A 24,183-nucleotide genomic window follows, 5' to 3' on the forward strand; every position below is an offset into this window, starting at 1 on the left:
TCTCACACTGACAAAACACACACACACACACTCAATCTCACAATGACACACACATCAATCTCATAATGACAACACATACAAACTCTTCAATTGCACACTGACACATCACACAACTCCAATCACACACTAATACAAGCATTCACACACCAACCTCACACGAACAGCATATACTTTAATCTCACATGTGTTCGCACTAAAAACACACTCACCACTCATTAACACACACACATTGACACACACATCAATCTCACACTGGACATATGCACAAACACTCACTCCATCTCATGCTTATGCTATAAACACACACATTCCAATCTAACATTAACAATGATGTGTACACACACACTCTAATCTCACAATAACATGAATGTTACCCTAATGTCCACTAACATGCACACACACTCTTATCTCACACTAACATGCACATACACTCTAATCTCACTAACATGCACCACACACTCTTATCTCACTCTAACAAGCACACACACTCTAATCTCACACTAACATGCACACACACTCTAATCTCACTAACATGCACACCCTCTAAATCACACTAACATGCACACACACCATGCTACACCCTAACATGCACATGCACTCTAATCTCACACTAACATACCACACACACTCTAATCTCACACCAGCATGCAAACACTCAAATCTCACACTAACATGCACACACACTCTAAACTCACACTAACATGCACACACACTAATCTCTCGCTAACATCACGCACACTTATCTCTCACACTAACATGCACACACACTCTAATCTCAACTACTGCACCAAACACCTTAATCTCAGTAACAGGCACACACACACCAATCTCACACTAAATCACCCACACACCAATCTCACTACTAACCACACCAATCTCACTCACACACACACAAAACTCACACTAACATACACGCATACACACACCAATCTTACACAACACACCCAATCTTACACTCAACACACACACACACACCAATCTCACTCTATTATTCATGCACACACCAATCTCTCACTGACACACACACAATCTCACAGTAATATGCACATACACACCACCAATCTTACACAGAATCACACACCAATCTTACACACGACACACACCATTTTTACAACACACACCAAACTTACACACAACACACACCAAAATTTAACTAACATACACATACACCTATCTCACACTAACATACACACACGCCAATCTAACACTTAACATACAAACACTCAATCTCACACTAACAAATCTCACACACACCAATCTCACCTTAACATGCACACACCAATCTCATACAAATATGCACACACACACACACTAATCTCACACTAACACTGCCACACACACTCTAATCTCATACTAACATGCACACACCTCTAATCTCACACTAACATGTACACAAAATATAATCTCAGTAACATGCACACACACTCTAATCTCTCACACGAACATGCACACACACTCTAATTTCATCTAACATGAATACACTTCTATTAATCTCACACTAACATGCACACCACACTCTAATCTCACACTTAACCTTGCACACACGCTGTATTCTCACACTAACTGCACACACATTAATCTCTACACTAACATGCTCACACCTTTAATCTCTCTCTAACTTGCACACACACTGTAATCTATATTAAACATGCACACACACTCTAATCTCACACTAACATACACCACGCACTCAATCTCACATTAACTTGCACACACCAATCTCATACTAAAATGCACACACACACACCCACCATTCTGACTAACATCACACACACACCACCTCTCTCACACACAACAATCTCACTCACACACACTCAAATCTCACACTAACATCCACACACACACACACAATCTAACACACACACACCAATCTTACACACACTCACAATCTCAACACAAACATGCACACACACTCTAATCCCATATTAACATGCACACACAGTTAATCTCACACTAAACATACACACACACTAATCTCACACTAACATGCACCCAAACTCTAATCTCACAGTAACTGCATGCACACTCCAATCTCACTCACACAACTAGACAATCTCACCACACAAACACAAATCTCAACTAACATACACACACACACACTAAACACACACACAACCAAACCACACACACCAAACACACACACCAATCACACACACACACACCATCACACACATCACCAAAACACACACACACACCAAACACTATACACACACCAATCTCTTCACACTAACATCACGCACACACCAATTTCACTCAACAACACACAATCTCACTACACACACGAAATCTCGCACTATCATACACAATTACACACACCAATCTTACACTCAATACACCCACCCAATCTCCCACACACCAACACAATTCACAATCACATTTACACAAACTCACAGTTAACTCCGCACACACCACACACCAGTCTTTACACACACCCCAATCTTACACCACACACTAACACACCAATCTTACACACACACACACACAAACACACGAAAACTTACACTAACTTACAACACACAAGTCTTACACTGACATACACACACACCAATCTCACCAACATCACACACCACCAATCTCACTTAACACCACACAAATCTCACATAACATACACAATTACACACACACCCATCTTACACACACACACACACCAATTTTACACACTACACACCAATCTTACACACACAAACACCAATCTTAAACACACACACCAACCTCAAACTAACATACTTGCACACACCAATCTCAGTCACACACACCCAATCTCACACTAATATCACACATACACACATCAATGTTACACAGAAACACACACCAATCTTACACACACACACCAATCTTACATACCACACCACAATCTTACACACACACACCAATCTTACACACACACACCAATCTTACTCTAACGTACACACACATCAATCTCACACTAACACCCACACACACCAATCTCACATTAACATGCACACATTCTAATCTCACACCAACAGGCACACATCAATCTCACACTAACAGGGCACTTCACACTCTATTCTCACACTAACATGAACACGCCAATCTCACGCTAACATGCACATACTCTAATCTCACATGTGTCTCGCACACGTTACACTCACATCAACTCACACTGATATACACAGAAACACGCACGCCAATCCCACGCTTATGCTAATAAACAGGAACATTCTGATCTAACATTAACAATGATGTGTACACACACACTCTAATCTCACACTAACATGCACACACACCAATCTCACCCTAACATGCATACACACTCTAATCTCACACTAACATGCACTCACACACTAATCTCACTCTAAATGCACAGCACACTCAAAGCTCACACTAATATGCACACACATTCTAATCTCACACTAACATGCACACACACTCTAATCTCACACTAACATACCCACACCAATCTCACACTAACATGAACACACACACACACAAATCTCACACTAACATACACGCACACACCAATCTCTCACACACACACCAATCTCACATTAACATACACACATACACACACCAATCTTACATAGAAAGACACAACAAACTTACACACACACACCATCTTACACACACACACACCAATCTTACACACACACACCAATCTTACACACACACACACCAATCTCACACTAACATACACGCACAACCACCAATCTCACTCACACTCACACCAATCTCACACTAACATACACACATACACACACCAATCTTACACAGAAAGACACACCAATCTTACACACACACCCCAATCTTACACACACACACCAATCTTACACACACACACCAATCTTACACACACACTCCAATCTTACACACACACACCAACCTCACTCACACACACACCAATCTCACTCACACACAAACAAATCTCACACTTACATACATAAATTCACACACCAATCTACACACGCACACACACACACCAACAATCTTACACACACACACCAATCTTACACACACACCAATCTTACACTAACATACACACACACCAATCTCACACTAACATACACACACACTCTAATCTCATTTTAACATGTACTCACACTCAAATCTCACACTAACATATACACACACTAATCTCACACTAACATGCACCACACACTCTGATCTCACACTAACATGCATGCACACACCAATCTCACTCACACAAGTACCAATCTCACTCACATACACAAAAATCTCAAACTAACATACACACACACACCAAACACCACACACACACTATCAAACACTCACACCACACACACACACCTAATCACACACACACACACACACACACACACCACCAAACACACACACACAAACACACACACCAATCTCCACTCACACTAACTTCACGCACACACCAATCTCACTCACACACACAGAAATCTCGCCACTAACATACACACATACACACACCATCTTACACTCACACACACCTATCTTCACACACACACACCAATCTCACTCACATTTACACCAATACTCACAGTAACATACGCACATACACACACCAATCTTACGCAGAAACACACACCATCTTACACACACAAACACCAATCTTACACACACCCCAATTTTACACACACACACACACCAATCGTACACACACACACACACAAACACACGAAACTTACACTAACATACACACACACCAATCTTACACTAACATACACACACATCAATCTCACACGAACATACACACACACACCAATCTCACATTAACATGCACACACCGATCTTATACTAACATGCACACACACACACACACACCCACCCACCAATCTCACACTAACATCACACACACACCAATCTCACTCATACACACTAATCTCACTCACACACACACACAAATCTCACACTAACATACACACATACACACACCAATCTTACACACACACCAATCTTACACACACACACCAATCTTACACACACAAATACCAATCTTACACACACACACCAACCTCACACTAACATACACGCACACACCAATCTCAGTCACACACACCAATCTCACACTAACATACACACATACACACACCAATGTTACACAGAAACACACACCAATCTTACACACACACACCAATCTTACACTAACATACACACACATCAATCTCACACTAACACACACACACCAATCTCACATTAACATGCACACACTCTAATCTCACACTAACATGCACACACACTCTAATCTCACACTAACATGCACACGCCAATCTCACGCTAACATGCATATACTCTAATCTCACATGTGTCTCGCACACTTACACTCACATCAACCTCACACTGATATACACAGAAATACACATGCCAATCCCACGCTTATGCTAATAAACAGGAACATTCTGATCTAACTTTAACAATGATGTGTACACACACACTCTAATCTCACACTAACATGCACACACACTCTAATCTCACACTAACATGCACACACACCAATCTCACCCTAACATGCATACACACTCTAATCTCACACTAACATGCACACACACTAATCTCACACTAACATGCACACACACTAATCTCACACTAATATGCACACACACTCTAATCTCACACTAACATACCCACACCAATCAAACACTAACATGAACACACACACACACAAATCTCACACTAACATACACGCACACACCAATCTCACACACCCACACCAATCTCACAATAACATACACACACCAATCTTACATAGAAAGACACAACAAACTTACACACACACACCATCTTACACACACACACACCAATCTTACACACACACACCAATCTTACACACACACACACCAATCTCACACTAACATACACGCACACACCAATCTCACTCACACACACACCAATCTCACACTAACATACACACATACACACCAATCTTACACAGAAAGACACACCAATCTTACACACACACCCCAATCTTACACACACACACCAATCTTACACACACACACCAATCTTACACACACACACCAATCTTACACACACACACACCAATCTCACACTAACATACACGCACACACCAATCTCACTCACACACACACCAATCTCACACTAACATACACACATACACACACCAATCTTACACAGAAAGACACACCAATCTTACACACACACCCCAATCTCACACACCCACACCAATCTCACAATAACATACACACACCAATCTTACACAGAAAGATAAACCAAACTTACACACACACACCATCTTACACACACACACACACCAATCTTACACACACACACCAATCTTACACTAGCGTACACACACATCAATCTCACACTAACATACACACACACCAATCTCACATTAACATGCACACACCAATCTCATACTAACATCATGCACACACCAATCTCACTCACACACACAACAATCTCACTCACACACACACACAAATCTCACACTAACATACACACATACACACACCAATCTTACACACACACACACACCAATTTTACACACACACTAATCTTACACACACACCAATCTTACACACACACACACATCAATCTCTCACTAACATACACGCACACACCAATCTCACTAACACACACACACCAATCTCACACTAACATACACACATACACACACCAATCTTACGCAGAAAGGCACACCAATCTTACTCACACCCCAATCTTACACACACACCAATCTTACACACACACACCAATCTTACACACACACACACACACAAACACACGAAACTTACACTAACATACACACACACCAATCTTACACTAACATACACACACATCAATCTCACACTAACATACACACACACACCAATCTCACATTAACATGCACACACCGATCTTATACTAACATGCACACACACACACACACACCCACCCACCAATCTAACACTAACATCACACACACACCAATCTCACTCATACACACCAATCTCACTCACACACACACACAAATCTCACACTAACATACACACATACACACACCAATCTTACACACACCAATCTTACACACACACACCAAACACACACACACCAAACACACACACACACACACCAATCTCACTCACACTAACATCACGCACACACCAATCTCACTCACACACACACCAATCTCACTCACACACACAGAAATCTCACACTAACATACACACATACACACACCAATCTTACACTCACACACACCAATCTTCCACACACACACACCAATCCCTCTCACATTTACACCAATCTCACAGTAACTTACGCACATACACACACCAATCTTACACAGAAACACACACCAATCTTACACACACAAACACCAATCTTACACACACCCCAATTTTACACACACACACACCAATCTTACACACACACACACACACAAACACACGAAACTTACACTAACATACACACACGTCAATCTTACACTAACATACACACACATCAATCTCACACTAACATACACACACACCAATCTCACATTAACATGCACACACCGATCTTATACTAACATGCACACACACACACACACCCACCCACCAATCTCACACTAACATCACACACACACCAATCTCACTCATACACACCAATCTCACTCACACACACACACAAATCTCACACCAACATACACACATACACACACCAATCTTACACACACACCAATCTTACACACACACACCAATCTTACACACACAAACACCAATGTTACACACACACACCAACCTCACACTAACATACACGCACACACCAATCTCAGTCACACACACCAATCTCACACTAACATACACACACCAATGTTACACAGAAACACACACCAATCTTACACACACACCAATCTTACACTAACATACACACACATCAATCTCACACTAACACCCACACACACCAATCTCACATTAACATGCACACACTCTAATCTCACACTAACATGCACACACACTCTAATCTCACACTAACATGCACACGCCAATCTCACGCTAACATGCATATACTCTAATCTCACATGTGTCTTGCACACTTACACTCACATCAACCTCACACTGATATACACAGAAACACACATGCCAATCCCACGCTTATGCTAATAAACAGGAACATTCTGATCTAACATTAACAATGATGTGTACACACACACTCTAATCTCACACTAACATGCACACACACTCTAATCTCACACTAACATGCACACACACCAATCTCACCCTAACATGCATACACACTCTAATCTCACACTAACATGCACACACACTAATCTCACACTAACATGCACACACACTCTAATCTCACACTAACATACCCACACCAATCAAACACTAACATGAACACACACACACACAAATCTCACACTAACATACACGCACACACCAATCTCACACACCCACACCAATCTCACAATAACATACACACACCAATCTTACATAGAAAGACACAACAAACTTACACACACACACCATCTTACACACACACACACCAATCTTACACACACACACCAATCTTACACACACACACACCAATCTCACACTAACATACACGCACACACCAATCTCACTCACACACACACCAATCTCACACTAACATACACACATACACACACCAATCTTACACAGAAAGACACACCAATCTTACACACACACCCCAATCTTACACACACACACCAATCTTACACACACACACCAATCTTACACACACACACCAATCTTACACACACACACACCAATCTCACACTAACATACACGCACACACCAATCTCACTCACACACACACCAATCTCACACTAACATACACACATACACACACCAATCTTACACAGAAAGACACACCAATCTTACACACACACCCCAATCTCACACACCCACACCAATCTCACAATAACATACACACACCAATCTTACACAGAAAGATAAACCAAACTTACACACACACACCATCTTACACACACACACACACCAATCTTACACACACACACCAATCTTACACTAGCGTACACACACATCAATCTCACACTAACATACACACACACCAATCTCACATTAACATGCACACACCAATCTCATACTAACATCATGCACACACCAATCTCACTCACACACACAACAATCTCACTCACACACACACACAAATCTCACACTAACATACACACATACACACACCAATCTTACACACACACACACACCAATTTTACACACACACTAATCTTACACACACACCAATCTTACACACACACACACATCAATCTCTCACTAACATACACGCACACACCAATCTCACTAACACACACACACCAATCTCACACTAACATACACACATACACACACCAATCTTACGCAGAAAGGCACACCAATCTTACTCACACCCCAATCTTACACACACACCAATCTTACACACACACACCAATCTTACACACACACACACACACAAACACACGAAACTTACACTAACATACACACACACCAATCTTACACTAACATACACACACATCAATCTCACACTAACATACACACACACACCAATCTCACATTAACATGCACACACCGATCTTATACTAACATGCACACACACACACACACACCCACCCACCAATCTAACACTAACATCACACACACACCAATCTCACTCATACACACCAATCTCACTCACACACACACACAAATCTCACACTAACATACACACATACACACACCAATCTTACACACACCAATCTTACACACACACACCAAACACACACACACCAAACACACACACACACACACCAATCTCACTCACACTAACATCACGCACACACCAATCTCACTCACACACACACCAATCTCACTCACACACACAGAAATCTCACACTAACATACACACATACACACACCAATCTTACACTCACACACACCAATCTTCCACACACACACACCAATCCCTCTCACATTTACACCAATCTCACAGTAACTTACGCACATACACACACCAATCTTACACAGAAACACACACCAATCTTACACACACAAACACCAATCTTACACACACCCCAATTTTACACACACACACACCAATCTTACACACACACACACACACACAAACACACGAAACTTACACTAACATACACACACGTCAATCTTACACTAACATACACACACATCAATCTCACACTAACATACACACACACCAATCTCACATTAACATGCACACACCGATCTTATACTAACATGCACACACACACACACACCCACCCACCAATCTCACACTAACATCACACACACACCAATCTCACTCATACACACCAATCTCACTCACACACACACACAAATCTCACACCAACATACACACATACACACACCAATCTTACACACACACCAATCTTACACACACACACCAATCTTACACACACAAACACCAATGTTACACACACACACCAACCTCACACTAACATACACGCACACACCAATCTCAGTCACACACACCAATCTCACACTAACATACACACACCAATGTTACACAGAAACACACACCAATCTTACACACACACCAATCTTACACTAACATACACACACATCAATCTCACACTAACACCCACACACACCAATCTCACATTAACATGCACACACTCTAATCTCACACTAACATGCACACACACTCTAATCTCACACTAACATGCACACGCCAATCTCACGCTAACATGCATATACTCTAATCTCACATGTGTCTTGCACACTTACACTCACATCAACCTCACACTGATATACACAGAAACACACATGCCAATCCCACGCTTATGCTAATAAACAGGAACATTCTGATCTAACATTAACAATGATGTGTACACACACACTCTAATCTCACACTAACATGCACACACACTCTAATCTCACACTAACATGCACACACACCAATCTCACCCTAACATGCATACACACTCTAATCTCACACTAACATGCACACACACTAATCTCACACTAACATGCACACACACTCTAATCTCACACTAACATACCCACACCAATCTCACACTAACATGAACACACACACACACAAATCTCACACTAACATACACGCACACACCAATCTCACACACACACACACCAATCTCACAATAACATACACACACCAATCTTACACAGAAAGATACACCAAACTTACACACACACACCATCTTACACACACACACACACCAATCTTACACACACACACCAATCTTACACTAACATACACACACATCAATCTCACACTAACATACACACACACACCAATCTCACATTAACATGCACACACCAATCTCATACTAACATCATGCACACACCAATCTCACTCACACACACACCAATCTCACTCACACACACACAAATCTCACACTAACATACACACATACAGACACCAATCTTACACACACACACACCAATTTTACACACACACTAATCTTACACACACACCAATCTTACACACACACACATCAATCTCTCACTAACATACACGCACACACCAATCTCACTCACACACACACACACCAATCTCACACTAACATACACACATACACACACCAATCTTACGCAGAAAGACACACCAATCTTACACACACCCCAATCTTACACACACACCAATCTTACACACACACACCAATCTTACACACACACTCCAATCTTACACACACACACCAACCTCACTCACACACACACCAATCTCACTCACACACAAACAAATCTCACACTAACATACATACATTCACACACCAATCTTACACACACACACACACACCACAATCTTACACACACACACACACCAATCTTACACACACACACCAATCTTACACTAACATACACACAAATCAATCTCACACTAACATACACACACACACACCAATCTCACGTTAACATGCACACACCAATCTCACACTAACATGCACCAATCTCACACTAACATACACACACACCCCAATCCCACACACTCCCCAATCCCACACTAAAATACACACACACACCAGTCTCACACAAACATACACACACACCCCAATCCCACACTAACATACACACACACACCAGTCTCACACAAACATACACACACGCACCAATCTCACACTAACCAACCCATACACAAAAACACACACACACAGACACACACACACAAATCTCACACTAACAAACACATACACAAAAACACACACACACAGACACACACACACAAATCTCACACTAACATACACACAGACACACCAATCTCACACTAACATACACACACACACCAATCTCACACTAACATACACACACACTCTAATCTCACACTAACATACCCACACCAATCTCACACTAACATGAACACACACACACACAAATCTCACACTAACATACACGCACACACCAATCTCACACACACACACCAATCTCACAATAACATACACACACCAATCTTGCACAGAAAGATACACCAAACTTACACACACACACCATCTTACACACACACACACACCAATCTTACACACACACACCAATCTTACACTAACATACACACAAATCAATCTCACACTAACATACACACACACACACCAATCTCACGTTAACATGCACACACCAATCTCACACTAACATGCACCAATCTCACACTAACATACACACACACCCCAATCCCACACACTCCCCAATCCCACACTAAAATACACACACACACCAGTCTCACACAAACATACACACACACCCCAATCCCACACTAACATACACACACACACCAGTCTCACACAAACATACACACATGCACCAATCTCACACTAACCAACACATTAACAAAAACACACACACACAGACACACACACACAAATCTCACACTAACAAACACATACACAAAAACACACACACACAGACACACACACACAAATCTCACACTAACATACACACAGACACACCAATCTCACACTAACATACACACACACACCAATCTCACACTAACATACACACACACTCTAATCTCACACTAACATACCCACACCAATCTCACACTAACATGAACACACACACACAAATCTCACACTAACATACACGCACACACCAATCTCACACACACACACCAATCTCACAATAACATACACACACCAATCTTGCACAGAAAGATACACCAAACTTACACACACACACCATCTTACACACACACACACACCAATCTTACACACACACACCAATCTTACACTAACATACACACACATCAATCTCACACTAACATACACACACACACCAATCTCACATTAACATGCACACACCAATCTCATACTAACATCATGCACACACCAATCTCACTCACACACACACCAATCTCACTCACACACACACACAAATCTCACACTAACATACACACATACACACACACACACCAATTTTACACACACACTAATCTTACACACACACCAATCTTACACACACACACATCAATCTCTCACTAACATACACGCACACACCAATCTCACTCACACACACACACACCAATCTCACACTAACATACACACATACACACACCAATCTTACGCAGAAAGACACACCAATCTTACACACACCCCAATCTTACACACACACCAATCTTACACACACACACCAATCTTACACACACACTCCAATCTTACACACACACACCAACCTCACTCACACACACACCAATCTCACTCACACACAAACAAATCTCACACTAACATACATACATTCACACACCAATCTTACACACACACACGCACACCACAATCTTACACACACACACACCAATCTTACACACACACACCAATCTTACACTAACATACACACAAATCAATCTCACACTAACATACACACACACACACCAATCTCACGTTAACATGCACACACCAATCTCACACTAACATGCACCAATCTCACACTAACATACACACACACCCCAATCCCACACACTCCCCAATCCCACACTAAAATACACACACACACCAGTCTCACACAAACATACACACACACCCCAATCCCACACTAACATACACACACACACACCAGTCTCACACAAACATACACACATGCACCAGTCTCACACTAACCAACACATACACAAAAACACACACACACAGACACACACACACAAATCTCACACTAACAAACACATACACAAAAACACACACACACAGACACACACACACAAATCTCACACTAACATACACACAGACACACCAATCTCACACTAACGTACACACACACACCAATCTCACACTAACATACACACACACACCAATCTCACACTAATATGCACGCACACACATCAATCTCATGCTAAAGCGCATGCACTATACTCTCACGCTAACAAACACACACACACACTCTAATCTCATGCTAACATGCACATACCAGTCTCACTCTACCATGCACACACAACAACCTCACACTAACATCACTAACATGCACACACATCAATCCCGCGCTCTCTCACACACACATTCCAATCTTGCACTGACACACTGATACACTCCAATCCCACACTGACACAAACTCCAATATCTCCAATGTATCACAAGAACACAAGAATTAGGAGCAGGAGTAGGCCATTCAGCCTATCGAGCCAATCCCACCATTCAGTAAGATCATGGCCTGTCTGATTGTGGGCTCAACTTCACTTTACTGTCTGCACCACCACCACCCCCCCCACCCATAATCCTCGACTCCCTCGTCAATCGAAAATCTATCTAACTTAGCCTCGAATAAATTTACTACAGCCTCTACTGATTCCTGGGGAAGAGAATTTAACAGACTAACGACCCTCTGAGAGAGAAAAAAACTCTTCTAACCTCAGTCTTAAATGAGAGGCCCCTTATTTTTAAACTATGTTCCCTTGTTCTAGTCTCGTCTCACAAGGGGAAACATCCTCCCTGTACCCACCCTGACAAATCCCCTCAGGATCTTCTATGTTTCATCTCCCATTCTTCTAAACTCCAAGGGGTATAGACCCAACCTGTTCAAACTTTCTTCATAAGATAGCTTTTGGAAGCTGACTGACCTGTGTTACTCCCAGTGGTGGAACTCGAAGTCGCTTCATTGCTCGTGCTCTGTCCCCTCCCTCCAGCTGATTGGTGTAGAGTGACTGTGAAGAACATGGGGATTTATTGATATTTCAATGATGATGAAGACTGCTTTGCCATCACAGAAAGGGTGGTCATTTCTACATTTGTTGAGTCTAGGCATGCTTTCTGTTTTTGCTTTATAGCCTGGAATGGAACTCAATGGTCTCACTAATTCCGTTTGGTGCTTTTTAACATGAGATCATATGGACTATTTGAATGCATGTCAATAATTCTCACAACAGGCGTGCCATTCTTCAGCATCTCCATGTGCATTTTTAGCGCCGGACAGTTTCCTTCACCTCAGGATTGCTGCCCCTTAATAAACGTCCCACAAAAAGTACCTGGCATCTATTAATCTATCCATCAAATGAGCTCTCCCTATGCCCAAGTATTGCAGTCTCTGTAAAAACCCCCCTTTGCCTGTGGTTTCACAGTCCAGTTCTGTTGAAAGGTGCATCTCCTATTAGCTGTAGTGCATAAGTTCTGTGGATCTACCTGACTCAGGCATACAGACACACGGAGGTAACTGCTGTGTCAGTTCCCAGACCTGGGGTTTGCAATTCAAGCGTGAAATCTTGTCACTTTTAAATTTGTTTTATGGGATGCAGGCGTCGCTGGCTGGGCCAGCATTTATTGCCCATTCCTAATTGCCCTTGAAGAGGTGGTGGTGAGCTGCCTTCTTAAACTGCTCTGTGTGGTGCACCCACAGTGCTGTTAGGAGGGAGTTCCAGGATTTTGAGCCAGTGACAGTGAAGGAACGGCGATATATTTCCAAGTCAAGATGGTGAGTGAGTTGGAGGGGAACTTCCAGGTGGTGGTGTCCCCATCTATCTGCTGCCCTTGTCCTTCTAGGTGGTAGTGGTCGTGGCTTTGAAAGGTGCTGTCTAAGGAGCATTGGTGAGTTCCTGCAGAGCGCCTTGTAGATGGTACATACTGCTGCTACTGTGTGTGGGTGGTATTGGGGCACATCCACATCTCTCAGCGATTTTGTCCCCTACAAAGGAGTGTGTACTCTCCTGTAATAGCCTGCAGCAGCACTGCACCCTCCCCGGCTGGTCTGTGAACGTCACTTGCTGACCAACAGGCCTGCAGGGAAGTGGGTGGCACTTGACAGTATAACTCAGATCGGAGCATGGTGATCATTTTTAGCCTCGCCATTTCGGAACTTCGTGAATAAGGGAGAGAGGGAGCCTTTGTTATCCCTTCACCAAGCCCATGCTTACCTCCACCTCAGTTATCAGCTGGTCAATCTTTTTATTGGTATATATTGGCGAGCCCTCCACCTGAGTGGCTTGCCAACCTGCCCCTTTCATGGTTTGAAACATCTTGTCATATTTCTTCATGATTTTGCCAAATCCGGTAACATTGAGATTCTGGAATGGAACAAGAGTGGGGTCAGTCAGGTTGCCTATCATAATCAGGGGTGGGAGGAGAAGCAGAAAGAATATAATGTGACAGAAAAAACACAGCAAGTTCATGATGCACATTGTTGTTAATGCACAAATCAGCCAGTAAGATCATGGTATTATAAAGTGATAGGTTGAGTTACAGAACCTGTGGCTGATTTATCCATACCAGTGACTCTCGCCCTCCTCAGCCTCGTCGCTATTTTTAAGAACATGCAAGATTTGCACACTAATTGTCCACTAAACCTGCTCTAGAAAGTTAAAAGCAAAATACTGCGGATGCTGGAAATCTGAAACAAAAACAAAAATAGCTGGAAAATCTCAGCAGGTCTGACAGCATCTGCGGAGAGGAAAACAGTTAACGTTTCAAGTCCGTATGACTCTTCATCAAAGTTGGTAATGCCCATTGTTTAAACAAAGGCGCAGATTTTGTTGTCAGTGACTATGCTTTGTTTAAATCTGGCAGCAAATCAAGGGGATCTCCAGACATCCAGCAACAGTGATGTCATCAAGCAGGGAAAGCAGCCAATCACATTGAAGTATTCTCACAGAGAGCAAACCAGGAAGTCAAAAATCAAGGTCAAGGTTCTTGATCTTTAAATAAATTTTACAAAAGAGCAAAATAATTGATTGGGACATTCACATAGAATTAAAGTAGAAGCTGAAATATCACAAATAAACTTCAAAAAATATATTTTAAAAATATGCAATGTTTTATCATAATGGAGAAACCTGGCATTCTACAAATATATGAATAGTTTTCCAGGACCAGGGAGGTTATTCAGCGGTACTAAATGAATTAGTACACTCTCAAAAACTCAGTTACACCTTAGTCAGTAAGCTATAATGAGAGTTTTTATAGCAAGCCCAATAACATAAAAAGGCAAGTTTTCACCAGTTCAATGATTTCTATTTGATTGTATTCTGGGTGAACGTCAATAGTATATTAGGTTCCAAATCCAATTCTGATAAAAGATTATTGACCTGGAAAGTTAACTCTGTTTCTCACTCCATAAATGATACCTGACCTGCTGAGTATTTCCAGCCTTTTCTGAGTTTATGTTGGATTTTCAGAATCTGCAGTATTTTGCTTTTGTACCAGATGTTCTTTGCCCTCTTGTGGATGTGAAGTCACCCCCTCCACCCACCATGTGGAGTCTGGGAAAGGAGTGGGCCCGGTCAGATAACAGGCCATTTTTAGTTCTAATATTTCAATAAGTTTCTTACAATATAAAATATATTTTTTGGTCATTTTCTACTGGGTCCCATTGATCTCATAGGTTGAAGTAGCTTCCCACGCACCTGGTAATTCTGCAGTAGAATTAGACTGAGGTAGAATTCACTGAAGGCCAGCTTCAGGTCACACATGATCTTGTGTCGCGCTCGGTGTCTGTATGGTCTATGAAGGATGCTCCACCATTGCCCCGATGATCTCTCATTGTCACCTCTCAGCACATCAAACACTGCTTCGAGTTCGCTCTGTAGCGTTGCTAATCGTCTCTGGGCTTCTGCGAGTTTTTCTGGAATTGGGTGGGGGGGGGGGGAGGTGGGGTTTGGGTGGTGTTGGATGGAGGGAAACAGTTATTTCACTGAGGTGGAATGTGACAAAATAACTGCCTCGTATGGAGTCATGTCATCTAGAGTGATCCCATTCGCAACTTTACTTTGGCAACGAAAGTCAGAGCAGAAGATGAACAGGATCCATGACAATGAATGGTGATCAGTAGGAAACTAAAACACAAGTCATTAATTTGATTAAGAAATAAGTAATAAAATAATAATTCTGCTTCACATGATGGCTTATTCCTAAAACCATGTAATTCTAGGCCATTTGATATGGAGCAGTGACCTGCAGGAAAGCTACTAGATACCAAATGGGAAGAAAAAAGTCATCCTGTGATTGTAGAGCGATGGCTGCCATTTCGATAGTAAGTGGAGAGGGTGCCGTGTTTTCTAATTGGCGCACTGAAAATTTGCATTGCCCAGAGTTGTTGGTGTGTACAGAGTTATTTTTTTTCTGTATCTACATGATTGCAATGAAGTTGGAAGAGTTTAGAAACCCTCTCCCCAGTGGTAGAAATTTAATCAACTTTAAAGTAGGACTGGTACATGGTGCAGAAGTTCCAATCAACTGGAGCAATTTGCATTTCAAATCAAAGACTGCTATTGATTCCTTGGGATGCATTGCTAGCCAGAGAAGAGATTAGGTTACCTAAATAGCCTGAAATTTTGGTTGATTTTAGTAAAAGAAAGTCTTGCTTTTATATAACATCTTTCACAGCCTCAGGACATCCCAAAGCACTTTACAGTCAATGAAATGCTTTTTGAATTGTAATGTAGGAAATGTGGCAGCCAATTTGCACATAGCAAGCTTCCACAGACAGCAATGTGATAATGACCAGATAATCTGCCTCTGCGATGTCGATTGAGGAACAAATATTGGCCAGGACACCGGGGAGAATTCTCCTGCTCTTCTTCAAAATAATATCATGGGATCTTTTACATGTAACCTCAAAGGACAGACGAGGCCTTGCTTTAGCCCACTTGAAAGATGGCACCTCTGATAGTGAAGCACTCAGTACCGCATTGGAGTGCCAGCCTTGAATTTTTTTGCTCATGTCTCTGGAGCGGGACTTGAACCCACAGCTTTCTGACACAGAGGCAAATGTGCTATCCACTGAGCCTCGGCTGACACAAGTAGCGTTGCAGAACTTTTCCACAAGAGATTAAGTAGACCGAGCAGAGCCCTAACTAAAATCAGTTATTTGCGCTCTTTAGTCAGAATTAGTTCAAAGGGTCAAATGGTAATTTTAGGGCTGACTGCTTTTTGACTCTTTGTAGTACAAAGCAAGTATTTTAACTGGGACTCAATAATCTTGTTTCAGCTGATTTAATTCCCTCTCTCTGACCCGGTATTCCTTGGATCAGAGGCTTTTATACAGAATGACCATTTGCCTCCACCAGTCCATGTTGGCGTTCTGGAAGCAGTTCAGAGAACTGACTAATTCCTGGGGTTGGGGGAGGTTATCCTACAAGGAACAGTTGGACAGGCTGGGCCTGTATCCATTGGGGTTGAGCAGAATGGGAGAAGATTCTATTGAAACAGACAAGATCCAGAGGGGACTTGACAGGGCAGATGCTGAAAGAATGTTTCCCCTTGTGGGAGAGACTAGAACTGGGGGACACAGTTTAAAAATAAGGGGTCTCCCTTTTAAGATGGAGATGAGGAGAATTTTTTTTCTCTGAGAAGGTTGTGAATCTTTGGAACTCTCTTCCCCTGAGAGCAGCCTGTTTCAGCCAAAAAAAAAAGCAAAAAAAAACTAGCCGCTCATTTTTAATCCCACTTTCCAGCACCTGGTCTATAGCCTTGCAGGTTACAGCACTTCAGGTGCAGATCCAGGTAACTTTTAAATGAGTTGAGCGTTTCAGCCTCAGTGAATTCCAGATGCCCACCACCCTCTGGGTGAAAAAGGTTTTCCTCATGTCCCACTAATCCTTCTACCGATCACCTTAAATCTGTGTACCCTGGTAATTAACCCCTCAGCTAGGGGATACAGGTCTTTCCTGTCTACCCTATCTAGGCTCCTCATAATTTTGTACACCTGAATTAGGTCACCCCTCAGCCTCTTCTGTTCTAAGGAAAACAACCCCAGCCTATCCAACCTCTCCTCATGGCTGTAACTTTCAAGCCCTGGCAACATTCTTGTAAATCCCCCCTGTACTCCCTCCACAGCAATTTTGTCTTTCCTGTAATGTGGTGACCAGAACTGTACACAAAAGTCCAGCCGTGGGCCTAAACCAGCGTTTTATACAGTTCCATCATTACATCTCTGCTTTTGTATTCAATTTACCATCCAATTTGGTCCCACACCCAGCTTTCTCCCCATGGCCCTGTAAATTAATCCTCTTCAATTAAAGGCCCCCTCCCCACATGCCCATTTGCCTTTCAAAATTTCCACGGAAATAGATGACACCGCCATTTCGGGTAGTGTGTACCTGATCAAGAAAGTTAGTATCAGCAACCTTAGAAGGCTCCATAGATGCAAAGAATGACCAAAAAAAACCCCAAAATTTACCTGCATAAAATGTGTTTATTTTGGTTAGTTCCTTTTCGCTTATCTGAAAGAATCTCTCTTCAAACGATGCATGGTATCGCTGAATGACTGCAGGTTCTGTGACTACAGAGACAAATACAGAAAATATTTCAAAGACTTTGGTTAAAATCAACAAGAAAATCCAGAGCATTTTACACTCTTTATACTGAGAATCTTACGTATGTTAGTAGATCTCCTTTGGCATTGCTTAAGGTGAACCAGAAGGTAAAGTGCGTCAGAAAGTAAATGTTAGTCTTACAGCAAGTGTACACATCACAGGAGATTTTTAATTGATTACAAATCGAATAACATGGCTCCAAGGCCAGTATAATAGCCTATCTTTGGATTTTTGAGCAACATTATATAACAAGATTACCATGCAGGTCATAATAACTAGATAGCCTTTCTTAAATCTCAACTATATTGTGGGAGGCATATACCATGCAGATAATGTAGCTGTTAGATGGTTAAAATGTTTAGTCTTCCGTAAGGCGACTGACTGATGAGCTACACCAAAGTAACTTGCACCTCCTCTCCAGCTAGTGCAGGTTAAGTTAAGAAGAATGTATTCAATACTAAGCTAAGGATCTCCTGTTTTCTTGTCAACTTCAGCCATACACAGCTCCCATCTGACTCTGTCTTTGCTCACTTTCTCTGCCCACCTCCCATCAACTCACAGCAGTTCAGAAGTGACCACATCTCAGATGATTTGCAGAACTGGAATCCGAAGCCTCTTTCTCTTTAAGCATGATAACACTACTAACGCACAGAGACTCAAGAAGCTGTGCTCTGTCCATCTGCTCATGATAAAGCCATTTAGAAGTTTCCAGTTTGACATAAGTGTTGGGGATTGACAATAAGGGAGAAACTTTAGAGACTCCTTTCTTGTACCCCTGTGTTTTTGCTCCTGGATTAATTGCTGTGCCTAGCATTATTCCAGAAACTATTAGTCCCTTTGAGTACCTTTTGGTCTATCTTCATTGGTAGCCGGTTTTTGTTCAATTGTTTGCCAGTTAAATGTAGTCTCTCCCCATTTTGTTCAACTAAAAATGTGTGGAAAGATAAGGGTTGGAGTTACTATACAGAAGGATAATTAACACTCAGCCATTCCATTTGATGTAAGAGATTCCATTTGACAAGATAGAGGACAATTCGGAGGGGAATATCACCATAGAACTGGCATAAGGAATGATTCCACGTGTGAAAGTGTATCAACATACATAGTAAAGAAACTTTACCACAGACATACTACACTATGGGATGTTGTGAAAATCAATTCAGTTAATCAGATCATTTGCGGGTTGCCACCAGAAAAGTGATCATAAAAAGCTGTCAACTTGTTGTACAAATTCAACTGCTTCACTAATGTTCTTCAGGGAAGAGAATCTGCCACCCCTTCCCAGTCTGGCCTAGAGGTGGCTTGGCTCAGTGCTTTCAGCTCCGAGTCAAAAGATTATGGCTTTATAATCCCACTCCCGGGACTTGAACACAAAACCTAGGCTGAAACTCCAGTGCAGTACTGCCGGAGTGCTGCACTGTGGGAGGTGCTAAGGCCCTATCAGCCTTCTCAGATGGATGTAAAATGTCCCATGGTACCATTTTGAAGAAGAGCAGGGGAGTTCTTCCTGCGTCCTGGTCAATATTTATCCCTCAATCAACATTACTAACGTAGATTATCTGGTCATTATCCCATTGTTGTTTGTCTGCCAATTGACTGCTGTGGTTCCTCTATAAAACAGTGACCACAGTTCAAAACTACTTCAATGTCTCCAACACAAAAGCAAACTATTGCAAGTGGGGAAATCTGAAATAAAAAATGCTGAAATTACTCAGAAGGTTAGGCAGCGTCTATGGAGAGAGAAACAGAATTAATGTTTCAGGTCGATGACCATTCATCCATATATTTATGGCCCCTGGTTCTGGTCTTTCAAGCAGAAATGTTGGGTGACATTTTAACTCAGAACCTATCCAGCATTAAAATTGGGCCTATCTTCTGTAGGTCTAACTTGCCAAACTCTGTGATAATCTTATAAAATAAGTCATTCTGAGAGGGTTGCGCGACTTTGGAACCCTCAGCCTCAGAAGGCAGTGGAGGCGGGGATCACCGACTATTTTTAAGGCAGAGCTAGATTGATTCTTGTTAGGCAAGGAAATCAAAAGTTATTGGGGGTAGATGGGAATGTGAAACTCGAAACACAAATTCATCAACTATGATCTCATTGAATGGCGGAGCAGGCTCAAGGGGCCAAATGGCCTACTTCTGCTCCTATTTTGTGAGCTCGTATGTTCATTCCTCAGCCTTCTCTTTACTGGAATGAACACAAAAAGGCACTTCTGCGCTGAGATATCCCTTTGGGAATGTTCCATTTAATTATACCCATGGGGGCGATTTGCGTGTTTGTTTTTGACAGTTTGAAAAGTGACTTGATTAATCTATTTGCAATTTGCTCATTATCAGGCAAGGGTTTTTATTCCCTCGCAAAGCTAATTGATTGTAAACTGGAAGAAGAAAACTCCATCAGGCATTCATGATGGCCTTGAGATAATGGAAAGCAGGAGCTACTGTTGGTAATTTGTTCATCTGCAGATTGTCCCCATTGATTTATTACCATCTGTCTCTCTCCTACATAAATATAGAGGCTGATAAAACACAAGTTAAGGAACCAGGACAAAGAGACAGCTGGATCAGGAAGAAATGGGTGCTTGTCACATCCAGAGGAGAGAGCTGCATTCACATAGTGAAGCACACAGGCAAAAGATATCCTTATTTGTGCATATTTGATAGGCTTGGGTTTAACAGACCAGACAGTTTTGCTGAGTAGGGCGAATTTTGAATTGGTCCCAATTATTATTTTTTTCGGAATATGTTAGTATGATTTTGAAGGCACCCTTTCAGTGCCACTCAATATTTTAGAACTTTTTATTCAGGGGAACAGAGCAGGTATTTTGTGTAAATGCAGCATCTGCTGAAATAGTCCCAGAACTGGCTCCTGGACTCTTTCCTGGGGGGTGGGGTGAAGGAGCTACCATTTCTGTTGACGTGAGAAAAAACTTTTTCACACAACGAGTGGTTCGGGTCTGGAATGTGCTGCCTGGAAGTGTGGTGGAGGCAGGTTCAATCGAGGCATTCAGGAGGGCATTGGATAATTATTTGAATAGAAACAAAGTGCAGGGGTACAGGGAAAAGGCAGGGCAATGGCACTAGGTCATAATGCTCATTTGGAGAGCCGGTGCAGACACAATGGGCTGAATGGCCTCCTTCTGTGCCGTTAAGATCCTGTGATCAAACTATTGTCACCTTTTCAGGCTTCAAATGTTCTTACTCAAGGCAGCAGCCAGTGAGTGCTTTGTTTTTTGATATCTTCTGAAGCTAAGAGTCCTCTTTTTAAGGTACTTTTTGCCCTGGATTGTGCTCCAACCCCAGCCAAGAGAGCATTGGGCTGCTGTTCCCAAAATTCTCCCAAAATTCTCGCCAACCAGCTCCTAAGAAAGGGCACGAAGGCAGCTCAGGATCACGCACTCTCAAGTTTCTTTTAAAGTGATGCTGCCACCAAGGCTGATGACATCCTTTTATTGGATCCCATCCTTAACCTTTAACCTCTAATTCCATTCCCGCTTCCTGGCTGCTCGCACACACTTTCCCAAACATTGGACCTTCCTGGTGTTCTGTTTGTTCTTGAGCTGAGCTTCAAATTCAATATCCTAC

General features: G+C 42.0%; 1 protein-coding gene across 1 annotated transcript in view; it reads right to left on the minus strand.

Annotated features, from left to right (window-relative positions):
• The window catches only part of LOC121281523 (xenotropic and polytropic retrovirus receptor 1-like), a 308,567-nt gene that overhangs the window by 245,665 nt on the left and 38,719 nt on the right, over positions 1-24,183 (minus strand). The window contains exons 3-6 of the mRNA XM_041194470.1: positions 20,460-20,561; positions 17,686-17,903; positions 16,201-16,350; positions 14,914-14,997 (exon numbers count right to left, since the gene is read on the minus strand). Coding sequence (XP_041050404.1) covers positions 14,914-14,997; positions 16,201-16,350; positions 17,686-17,903; positions 20,460-20,561 — 554 coding nt within the window. The remainder of the gene's footprint in view (positions 1-14,913; positions 14,998-16,200; positions 16,351-17,685; positions 17,904-20,459; positions 20,562-24,183) is intronic.

This window comes from Carcharodon carcharias, chromosome 8 (genome assembly GCF_017639515.1).
Source record: "Carcharodon carcharias isolate sCarCar2 chromosome 8, sCarCar2.pri, whole genome shotgun sequence".
NCBI classification, from domain to species: domain Eukaryota; kingdom Metazoa; phylum Chordata; class Chondrichthyes; order Lamniformes; family Lamnidae; genus Carcharodon; species Carcharodon carcharias.